Source organism: Mustela erminea, chromosome X, assembly GCF_009829155.1.
Source record: "Mustela erminea isolate mMusErm1 chromosome X, mMusErm1.Pri, whole genome shotgun sequence".
Classification (NCBI taxonomy): domain Eukaryota; kingdom Metazoa; phylum Chordata; class Mammalia; order Carnivora; family Mustelidae; genus Mustela; species Mustela erminea.
In genome coordinates, this window is record NC_045635.1 from 96032242 (window position 1) to 96044471 (window position 12230).

The 12230-nt window shown below is 36.4% G+C and overlaps 1 protein-coding gene and 1 non-coding gene across 7 annotated transcripts in view; both read right to left on the minus strand.

Annotated features, from left to right (window-relative positions):
- LRCH2 (leucine rich repeats and calponin homology domain containing 2) overlaps positions 1-12230 on the minus strand; it is a 105533-nt gene that overhangs the window by 23146 nt on the left and 70157 nt on the right. For 3 of the 6 annotated variants that reach the window (XM_032331232.1, XM_032331234.1, XM_032331236.1), the window contains 2 exons: positions 4686-4730; positions 2155-2205 (listed from right to left, as the gene is read on the minus strand). In XM_032331232.1, coding sequence (XP_032187123.1) covers positions 2155-2205; positions 4686-4730 — 96 coding nt within the window. The remainder of the gene's footprint in view (positions 1-2154; positions 2206-4685; positions 4731-12230) is intronic. The other 3 variants (XM_032331233.1, XM_032331235.1, XM_032331238.1) reach the window with 1 other exon arrangement.
- LOC116583842 lies at positions 1699-1827 on the minus strand. The gene has a single exon (XR_004282938.1). It is a non-coding gene; the product is annotated as a small nucleolar RNA SNORA35 (small nucleolar RNA).

Consider the following 12230-nt stretch of genomic DNA (forward strand, 5'->3'; position numbering starts at 1 on the left):
AGCAGGGAGCCTGCCTCCCCCCTCCCCCGCCTGTCTCTCTGCCTACTTGTGATCTCTGTCTGTCAAATAAATAAATAAAATAAAATAAAATAAAGAAAACATAATTTCAGCAGTATCTTATTTAATGCTTGCAATAACTATGAAGCACCTAGAGTATGGGTTTCAGTCACTTGTCTATCATTTATTGATTGGGGTCTTAGGGAATGGTTACCAATCTCTTCAGCTATAAAATCATGAGGATAATACCAGCTCATGGGACTACTTCAGGTTCAAGTGTATAGGCAAGCACTTTGTTAATAGTATTGTACTAGGAATGCCTGGGTAGCTCAGTCAGTTAAGTGACTCTTGATTGAAGCTCAGGTCTTGATGTCAGGGTTAGGAGTTCAGTCCCTGCAGTGTGTTCTACGCTGGGTATGGAGTCTACTAAAAAAAAAAAAAGACTAAACAGTATAGGGGTGTCTGGGTGGCTCAGTCAGTGGAGCATGTAAGTTTAAGCCCTATGTTGTGCATGGAACCTACTTGAAATTTAAAAAGATAATAATAAATAAAATAATAATAATAAACAGTACACTACTATACTAATTGTTTTTACCATTGTCTTTCACAGATGAAATGGAAGTAATCAAAATTTTGTTGATTCTCTAAATCTTCTGTTGATTAACATGTTATACGCAGTTTAAGTTGAATGTTAGTTGAGCCACCAAAGCACATTTTCATCGCCCCATTCATCCACAAGCTCATAGTTTATCTTCATTATTTTGGTTAAAGTGTTACGAATTCCCCAAAATCTGACTTATCCAAATGCAAGCAAAATGTATTATAAAAGCAATATAATTTATTTGAGAAAAATGGCACTAATACTCTCCCCATGAGCAGAGATGATAAAATCATAAGGAAACTAGGGAACTAGTAACTGATATGCTTACATTTATTATAATTGTAAGTAAAAGAAAGGATTAACAAGATCATGTGACAAAGACTAATTTTAGGCTATGCTAATTTAAATTACTTTTTAAAAGAATCCAAACCATTTTACTTGCCATATACATAATTTAGACATGTTTATAAAGCTAATACCAAAAACATTTAAAAGTTTTATAATGCGGAGCACCTGGGTGGCTCAGTGGGTTAAAGCCTCTGCCTTTGGCTCAGGTCATGATCCCAGGGTCCTGGGATCGAGCCCCGCATTGGGCTCTCTGCTCCACAGGGAGCCTGCTTCCTTCTCTCTCTCTGCCTGCCTCTCTGCCTACTTGTGATCTCTGTCAAATAAATAAACAAAATCTTCAAAAAAAAAAAAAAGTTTTATAATGCAACTCACCCAAAACAAAAGCTAAATGATCCTGGCTTTAAAAAAAAAATTAATACCACTTAGATAAAATGAACTACTATCTATGTCATTAACCAAAGTTACATCATGAATATGGATGTTCCAAACATTTAGACAAAGTTCTGAATTCACCAAGTGAATACATAATCCTTTCTTTACTAATGCCAACACACTTTTAGAACACTAAATAATCTGACGTAGAAAAGATACTGTTTCAAATATTTTAAATTTATCTCCGGTTGTAAAGTAATGGGTCTAACTAAATTAGAATTGGTCATTCAAGCCACCAGAGTATTTGGGTGAGATCTCACAAATCTTGACTTTCATCTACCCTTCTCCCCTTCCCCCACTTAGGTCTACTATGACAAGAAAGGTGTACCCTCCTGTCGATAGGAACAACCCACCACAGGGAAGTTTCTCGTGGAAAAAGGAAGTTTCTCTTGCATTGCTTTCAGACCTAATTGGTTACGAGAAAAACCAAAGGCCATTGCACAATGCTGAAGTACTTTCAAATATAAAATTGCGAAGTTGTTCTTAACATTTATTTGAAAATATAGATGAATTATAAAACATAAGAATTTTATAAAGTCTATGCTCTATAGGCATTTTCCAATAAGTAATTCAGGTAATACTATTACTATAAATATTTGTACAAAAGATGATGTTTTTAGAATTTTTTATAAGCTAGGTTTGCACAAATTAAACTACTGTGGATTTCTTAATATGGGTGAATAAATTATATTGTTTAAAAGAAAAAGAATGATGAGATTAAAGAGAAGAAACAAGGAAGAAACCTAAGTAAACACATATAAAAACAGAACTTGTACCTCAGATGATACTGGAGATTGTGGTGACATATTAGCATTATCACTGTCTTGCTAAAATATAAAAATAAAAATATGAAAGATGAAATTAAAATACAAATGATGATTTAGACATACAAAAGAAAAATTGAAAACTGTTTTGATCAACTGCTAAAGGAAGAATCTGGAAAATATTATCAACCACCTTGCCACTCAATATGTGGTCTATGAACCAACAGCATCTGCAACCTCTTGAAGCTTGTGAAAAATGCAGAATCTCAGGCCAACCCTAGACCTACTGAACCAGACTCTGTATTTCAATAAGATCCCCAGGTGATTGATTCAAAAGCACTTTAAGGTATGAGAAGCACTATCAATTCACATCAAATATTCCTAAAAAATCTATTTCCCTTAAATAACAAAAATGAAAAAAATCTTTCTGTATTTTTTAGAAGAGATCCATATTTAGGATTAATTATTGATGGTACATGCCAACAAGATGCTACAATCTAAAAGAGGTATATGGAGGCATACAAAAATTTTATCACCCCAAGACGAACATTTTACATGGAAAATTATGTGTATCTAATATTGGCTTGGAAGTAAATACAAAGAACTTAACTGCATAAAACAATATTAAATGGTCCATGATTTTGAATGACTACTACCAACCAAATACAAAAATCTTCACATTTAACCTTGAATATGCATGCCACATAAGACGTTTATTCATCATTCAACAACAGATTATAGACTGCCTACTATATGTCAGACATGGTACTAGACAGTGGGGATATCAACATTTAGTAAAATATCATCCACTCAAGGATCTCTTAGTCTAGGGGGAAATGATATTCATTGTGCAGGTAATACAATCTTCTCAGTACAATGACAAAGCTATGCATGGCATATTATGAGGCACGGGTAAGGGGCATTTGGGGAACTGGAAGGGGTGGTAAAGAAAGGCAAATCTCCTGAGAAAGTGAAAAATTGAGTAGGTGTTTACCAGAAAGAGAGGGAATGAACAACATTCCAAGATATCCAAAAGGACAAAGGCACAGAAGCAAAAATGAAAGAAAACTTTTGAGCAGTCCATATTGGGAGAGTGAAGTGAAAGAAAGAGAAGCAGGATACATTATGAGTTGAGACTAATGTGCTAAGCAGGGGCCTGCTGAGGAAGAAACAAGAATTTACCTTCGAAGTGGCAGGGACACAGTGAAGCTTTCTAATCAAGGGGATGGCCTGAGCTCATTTTTGTGTTCTTTGGAGCAGTCATTATGGCTGCAAGGAGGAAAATGGGCTGTAGAAAGGAAAAAGAGCAAGGATGATATTGCATGTGGTACAGGCAAAAAAAATGCTAAGCGCCTGTGCCAGGGCAGAAAAAGCAGAAATGCAGGTGGGGAATGTATTCAAAATATTTCAGTATCACAAAGAAAAAGTAGGTATTTGGTAACTGATTAGATATTAAGGCAGGCAGGACCAAAGTGAATATAAAATACAAAGGGACATGATGTCCATCAACTGATTAATGGATAAAGAAGATGTGGTATATATCTACACTGGAATATTATGCAGCCATCAAAAATGAATTCTTGTCATTTGCAACAACGTGGATAGAACTAGAGGGTGTTATGTTAAGTGAAATAAGTCAATCAGAGAAAGATAATTATCATATGATCTCACTGATATGAGGAAACAAGATGAAACCAGAGAGGGAACCAAACGATAAAAGACTCTTAATCTCAGGAAACAAACTGAAGGTTGCTGGAGGGAAGGGGGAAGGGAGGTATGGGTGGCTGGGTGATGGACATGGGGGAGGGTATGTACTAAGTGAGTGCTGTCAATTGTGTAAGACTGATGAATGACTGAAACAAATAATACATTATATATAAATTTAAAAAAAAATTTTTTTAAATACAAAGGGAGAGGAACAATGCCAAGCTGTACCTCTAGCTCAGGGTTCAGCAAACATTTTCTGTGATTCCATTTCTTAAAGTTTTCAGAAGCCCTGCCAAGTACTCAACATCAAATTACCTACCAATCCCTCTAATGAAAAATACACAAAGCTTAAGTATTTATGGTGATGACACTGTATCATTTCAAAAATGCTAGGCTGCTCTATAATTTAAAACAGTGAGATAGAAAAATTTATAGTAATGCACAAGCTGTAGCAACTTAATTTTAAATGTTAAAATAGTACACAAAATTTGTAAAAAAAAAAAAAAAAAGATTAATAAATTCCAAAAGAATCTCAAATGGTCACGATGTTGATTTAGGAAAACAATAGATGAGAAAATGTAAAAGTCAAATGTTATTAATAAAATTCTAAAACTGAACTATTAGAAATTCTGTTCAAAATAAAGGATATATGGAAATTACATGATTAAATTAACAATTGCATGATGATGCTCAGCTTTTATTATTGGAAAAAACCCATGCATTAAATCACTAACCAAGAAACTGACAGAGGTATTACATTTTGCTCTGAATGAGCCAAATACATATAAAAAGTAAACACTTTTAAATAATTGCTACTATTACCCCCCTTTTCTCACCTCATCCTTTTCATTGCCACTTGAACTCTTCCTTGATGATTTATACTGAAAAATATTTAAAACATACACTTTATTTTTCTTTGAACACACGAGTTCTCTATCAGTAGTAAATTATATGTAAGGTTTATTCAAATTCATATTAGTAAATTTATTAAATTATGATACTAACTTTAATTATATAACCAATTTAAACCGTCCCACCAGTTACTAATAGCTAACACAAACAGTGGTTTCATGGCATTGTTCTATATATCTATTAACATTTCCTTCCTGAGCCAATCCACTTCCCATTCATTCAAATTTTCTATCTGAAAGTTGTCTTAAACTCTCTGTTTTTCTCTCTGTTTTTCTTAATACACTATATCCAAAACATCATTGTCAATTTTTTTGTAATGTCTCTCAGGCTTACTTCCAAATTCGTACAACTACCAACTTATCCTAGGCCCACATTACCTCACACCTAGTGGGTAATCTCACCATTCAAAAATGCCATTTATTGTTAAGAAACCTACTGATTTCAAGTAAAAAAAAACAAAAACAAAAACAAAAATAGTATGTTAGGTATATATATTGATCATACAATAACAGTAATAGTGATAATAACTAATACTTATAGAAGCGTTTACTAAACACCAGGCACTGTCAAAAGTGTGTTACATGTATCAACCCATTTAATCGTCCTAACAATGCTAAAGTGAATACTATTATCTTCATTTTATACTGAGGCACAAGGCCATATGCTTAAAATAAAAAATGCTAGTGTGTGAAAAAGTGCTTGTTTTTAGAATCAAGAATTAAAGAAATACAGTGTGACAACCACTATAGTTCTTGTTTCAAAGTCCTCTACGGTTATTATTTCTCAATCCTCCTCACCACAAATAATCCTGCAAATCAGTGCCAGATTAAAACACTCAAAACACTACTTGCAACTCATGACTCCCCTACTGAAAAACCTACTTTCAAATTATGTTCAAATTTCTTTACCTGGCATTCAAAGTTCTACTTAATGGCCCTCTTTTCTTATGCAGCTTTATAATCCATAACTCTTGGAAAACTAGATAATCTACCTGAGAGCTCAACCACAGACTGGGAGGCAAGCAGTATTAGGGATTACAAATATCAAACCTAAATTCCTTCACTGTCTCTCCCGTGATTTATGACAGCTATCACTAATCTACCAGGGTGCTCTCTCCAGCTGATTCCAGACATAATCTCAATATGTTTACACCCAGTGTTCCAGATAGCCACTGAATGGAGTTGTGGCATGTGTGAAAAAACCTACTTGCCATCCCTAGGCATGATGCTTTTTTTTTTTTTTTTTTTTTTTTTTTTAAAGATTTTATTTATTTATTTGACAGAGAGAAATCACAAGTAGTTGGAGAGGCAGGCAGAGAGAGAGAGAGGGAAGCAGGCTCCCTGCTGCGCAGAGAGCCCGATGCGGGACTCGATCCCAGGTCCCTGAGATCATGACCTGAGCTGAAGGCAGCGGCTTAACCCACTGAGCCACCCAGGTGCCCCTCTAGGCATGATGCTTGCAGACAATTTGTGTTCTTGGTTCTATTCTACTTCAACAAAAGAGTGACGGGACACCTGGGTGGCTCAGTGGGTTAAAGCCTCTGCCTTTGACTCAGGTCATGGTCCCAGAGTCCTGGGATCAAGCCCCACGTCGGGCGCTCTGCTCAGCACGGAACCTGCTTCCCCCCACCCCAGCTGCCTCTCTGCCTACTTGTGATCTTCGTCTGTCAAATAAATAAATAAAATCTTAAAAAAAAAAAAAAAGAAAGAAAGAAAAAGAGTGGCATTTGCACAGAAGACCCTAGGACCTGAAGATGGCATCAGTCATAACAGTAAAAGAGAAGAAATTCATGGACAGAGGAGCTGCTAAGTTGAATACCGTTGCAGGATCTCACTCCTAAAGGCACTGCTGGGATTTTTCAAAGAGGTTACTACCAGTATTACAAGTACGACAATGTGAAGAAAGGGACCATCATTGGGGTTTCTAAGTTGTTGGCATCTTACATGCTTTTCAACTACTGCCTTTCACTCAAGGAACTCAAACATCAACAGCCACATATGTACCACTGAAGAGGGCCCAGTGTGGAGGGTGCAGTTGAAGGAGCAGGAGGCTGGCTGAGGACAAAGCAAAAGCTGGCACCTTGCACCCCCCCTTCACCCGCTCCCCTCCATATGTGTAGCATTCCTCAGGCACCCCTGACTGCCATAAAATGATAAATAGTTAACTTGCTGAGATCACAATCCTGCAAGACAGGAGTCTCCCTTGGTTTGCAAATGTCCTTGAGATTTACAACAAAGAAGTTACCTTATCAATAGCCCTAATGTCACCCTCCCCTCCATAAAACACCGAAGGAGGCGGAGGTAGAAGGAAAAGTAAATAAAGTTAAATTTCTTCTAAACCTAAATCTCATTAACAAGGATGCTTGATAGCAGGAATGTAACATTCCACCAGGAGACTCCCAACTTGATAAGTAACCAGGCCTTCAATATCCTGGTAGTGCTTTTTTTCGCATGCGTGGGCTAACCGGCCAGTTCTGCTTCTGTAAGATTGCTTTGTCTGCTTTCGCGCGGGGTCCCCTGACCCAATCCACTGACGCCAAGTATGCCTGTTCAAACTATCAATCAATCAGCTCAGCCCCACCCGAAACTTGTTTGTATCTGTCTATAAAAATCCTGCACCAACCCAGCTCTGGACCTCTCGGCGTTATCGGCAACGAGCGGCGCAGAGGTCCAGGTTCGAACCTGCAATAAACGACCCTTGCTGATTGGCTTTGACTCACGTCTCTGGTGGTCTTTTAAGGTGGGGGTAATACTCTATTGGCATTTCACAGTCTGCATTCCTGACCTTGACCTTCTCTGTCAGGCATCACTGATATTTGTTGAATCCTTTCCTACTTTAACTGAGAATTAATACCTGATAAAAGAAGACTGGTACAAAAACAAAAACAAAAAAAGAATGACATTGGAGTGAATAATAAGCTAATATTTATTAAATGTATATTTTGTGGCAAGTGCTAGTCTCATAACCACTTCACATTATCAAGTAATTCAGTAGTTACAGAATCCTGTAAAAGAAGATACTATCAGAGTCATTCGAGGATAGAAAAAAATTAAGCTCAGCAAGGTCAGGTGATTTGTCAAGGTCACACAGTTAGTGAATATCCAAGTTAAAAACTGGAACCAAAGCATCTTGATTCTAGAAGCCAAGGCTCTAAACCACTATGCTCTACTACCATCTCTAAATCCTGAAAGATTAGTATAAGTTTGCCAGGAATAAAAAGAGCTAGTGGGCATCCTCAGAAGGAAAGCACAGAGGAATAAAAAAGCTTAGCCTATATAGAAAACAAAAAGTAGTGGTATGGCGGGGCGCCTGGGTGGCACAGTCAGTTAAGCTTCAAACTCTTGGGTTTGGCTCAGGTCCTGATCTCAAGGTTGTGAGATTGAGGCCCCTGCTGGGCAGGCTCCACACTCAGCGGGGAGTCTACTTGAGATTTCTCTCTCCCTCTCCCTCTGCCCTTCCCCACCCATGCTCTCTCAAACTAAAATTAAATAAAGAAATAACTCTTTTAAAAATAATAGCAGTATGGCTAGTGAGGAGAGTGAATTGTAGCAGGTAATAAAATTTAGAGAAGTAGATGAACACAGTGTCTGAAGTTTCTTAAAAGCCCAAACTTTGTGTTACTGATAATAGAGAACCAAGAAACAAATTTAAGTCAGGGGATTTCTCTAAGGACTGTGAAATTACAGATAGGGAGGCCAATTAAGAAGTTATTACGGGGCACCTGGGTGGCTCAGTGGGTTAAGCCTCTGCCTTCGCCTCAGGTCATGATCCCAGGGTCCTGGGATCGAGCCCCCCATCAGGCTCTCTGCTCAGCCAGGAGCCTGCTTCCCCTCTCTCTGCCTGCCTCTCTGCCTACTTGTGATATCTCTCTCTCTCTCTCTCTCTCTGTTAAATAAATAAATAAAATCTTAAAAAAAAAAAAAGAAGTTATTACATTTGCCTAGACAAGAAAGAATGAGGGTTCCAACAAAAGCAAGGGCAGTAGAGATGGAGAAGAAATGATGAATTGGAGAAAGGACATATAATTAACATCCTGGTGATCAATTAGGTGAGAGGAATAAGAGACGGAAAGATCCAGGAGGACAGAGGTATAGAGCACAGACAACTGGATAGACATTGCTACCATTAACTCGAATAAAGAATAGAGAGGAAGAGCAACTTCTCTGCAGGAGAAGGGCAAGAGGGAGAGACGTATCAAACTTGAAATACATGTAGGGCATCCAGACAATTAAAACACAGGTCTGGAGACTAGGAAAAAAGCTGTGGGATGTAAATTTAGACACCCCCCCCCCCCCCCCGCCGAGACTATGAGACATCTGGAGTCATAAAAGCTTCAGAGAGCATTTTTAGGGTAATGAAAAGAAGATGAACCCCTAAAAGCAAGCAGAAGCAAAGTCAGAAGAGAAGTTAAACAAGACCATCCAAAAGAAAACAGAAAAACCAAGGAAGAAAAATGAGATAGAAAACAAGAAAGAAGTTTCAAGAAGAGATAAGTGGTAGTAATCACTGTCATATTCTTAGGTACAGGGGTGCCTGAGTGGCTCAGTTGGTTAAGCCTCTGCCTTCAGCTCAGGTCATGATCTCAGGGTCCTGGGATGAAGTCCCAAATCAGGCTCCCTGCTCAAACAGAGAGTCTGCTTCTCCCTCTCCCTCTGCCTGCTGCTCCCCTTGCTTGTGCTCTCTCTCTGTCGAATAAATAAATAAAATCTTAAAAAAAAAATTCTTAAGTACATGTTAAGCTCTAGGTAAGAGGTTATTTCAATGGAGAAGTGGAAGCAGAACCCAAACTGTGGTGGGTTAAGGAGTGATCAGAACCTGGAGATATAGAAATGGTAAGTCTGGCCCTAAAAGGAAAGAGACAAGGCAACAGCTCCAAGGGGACTTGGGATAACTGCAGAGGTCTGAGCTCATGTATCCGATCGAAAGTAATGACATGGAAAGAATATAGAAAAGTGAGTGAATAACTGATAAAGGAAAGAAACCGAGTGTAATGAGGTCAAGAACACAGATAATGAGACTTGTAGTACTATAACTCCACTACACTTCTAATTAAAAATATCCATGATATATGAAAACTTAGGAAGGCACTCTTTAGTTTGCACTACTGCACAGATTCCTCAATTAGTATTAGTCTGAATAGCTAAAGTTTATTATATCTAAATTCAAATAATTTAGTAAAGACCTATTTACAAACCAGAGAAACAAAAAAGGTCAGTTTACTTCTGAAGCTTATGTTAATTTCACAGAAGAGCCATTAACTTGTGCAAACTCTGACTTAGAACAAAACAAATCAGGTTATTTCACAAATCCAGTTGGCTTCCCTATTCTAGGATAAAATTAGTCATGATCAGAGAAAATACATAAAAATATTTTCCTTGGCATTAGCCTTTAAATGCACATATACTATATTTATGAAATCAGATATTTATTTAAGGGTCATTATAATGTTTTATCATAACAGCAATATGATACATTTGTAGACAAATACATATGGCATTTCAATAAATCAAATAATCCTTAAAACTAATATGGTATAGTTATGTTAATGCTTTTTAACTTTCTTGATTAGAAATCAACCAAGTACATTTAGAAATCTATGTATTATTATTTTTAGAAGAAATTAAAGCTACTAATTTACATTAAACATAATTTATCAAAAATTAGACGTTCATATTTTGTTGTGAGTCTTATTAAAAGTATTAATACACTTCTGTAAAATGTAATCTACATTTGCCTTTCTTTAAGAGATTTTTAATAAAGTAATGTATTTCCTGAAATATGTTTACTTTAAAAATGCAGTGGCTTTATTTTGACAATGAGGACATTATTTTATTTAGTAGAGTAGTAATCTACACAAGAGTGGTCTGGGAGTCTAGAAGAGTTAGTGTAACTCTCCTGCAATGGTTTTTTTACTCATATAATCTGACCCAATTTATCTTCTTGCTCACATAATCTGGCCAATATGTTGAAACCTTTTATACTCAGTTTCAGAGGCTTACCTGAAAAACGTTACTATCCAAGATCAGTCTTGGCAACTGAGAAATAATATATAAAGAGACCCACGCACACAAACATACACACAAACACTTTCAATAAATATATTGAATAACAACATGCCATTAATAATTTACCATGGAACACAAAGAAATCTTGTGGCTCAGTCATTTACATGTGCTGGGATAAAGTTGCACAAAATCTCTGTATGTTTCTTAACACCACAAAGCTAACGGGGCTCTCAGTGAGTGAGCTTGGTATTATTTGGATATATATTTCTAAAGTAGCATATTTTCGTGTTTAATCAACTATAAATCCAGATTAAATTCAGTAATATATCCTATGAATAACCCTTTTGATTCTTGGTAGATGGGTGATTAAGAGAAATTTTATTTTTAAAATAAAGACACTTCATAGGTATCAACGATGCCTTAAACAAGAAAATACTGGAAGTTCTGAACAATGGTTTTGACTTAGACAGTAGTAATTTCAGGTTTATATCTTTTTTTACAGCTTAGGAAAAAACTGTTGACATTCCATTTTTTTCAGTGTCCTAACACTGACATCTTCTGACTGCTGAGGAGCACTACATATCTCCTTGAAATATTTCCCAATGACTAAAGCTTAACTTTGCACCCACTTTACTAAAAGCATGGAAGCAATTAACATTTGTTGAATGCAGATAATGTAATGAATATTTCAAACACTACTCATTCAATCTTTTAGTGCTTATAAAATAGAAATATTATAGGAGGTATGCTTAAGTCTTTGAAATATTTAACAAATGATGCTATTAAATCAAACAACTATTTTTTAAAGGCTCACTGCATCTTCTGTTAAGACTTTATTGAGAAGTTCACTTGGGTTACTGTATTTTTAAAAACAATAAAATTGTATTGATCTGAAAGTTTTCATTTGATATCAGGTTATCCACAGTAGATAAACAGGCAATGTAGCATAAGCTCTGGGTTCAAATCTTAGCTCAACTGCTTATTACCTAAGTGAGGCAAAGCATATTACTTAGCCTCTCTGTGCCTTAATTTCCCTATCTGTAAAATAGGAATGATAATTGTACTTACTTCATAGGGCCGTTATGAATATTAAATTAATTGATACTTGTAAAGTACTTAGAACAGTACCTGGCACTTAGTAAGTACTATGCAAGTGTTTTGATAAACTGTCAGAATTTAGGTGCTTTTACTTTACTAGCAGATCAAATAAATACCAAAATCTATTCCATTAGTCCGAAAAACTAAAATTTCCTCCACATCATCCCTCATCCGTCAGGTTTTATCTACTAACAAATTTAACTAAGTGCCTTTGTTCAAGGTCCTTTAAACTGAAAGAGGAGATTCTGAAATAAGTGTCAGAATGTAAATATAACTGCAGATCTGTAAAGACCTGGGATAAACAGATTTTGACCACTACTGACCAGGGTTCTGCTTAGAATGTCCTTGTTTTTTTCCCTATCTCTT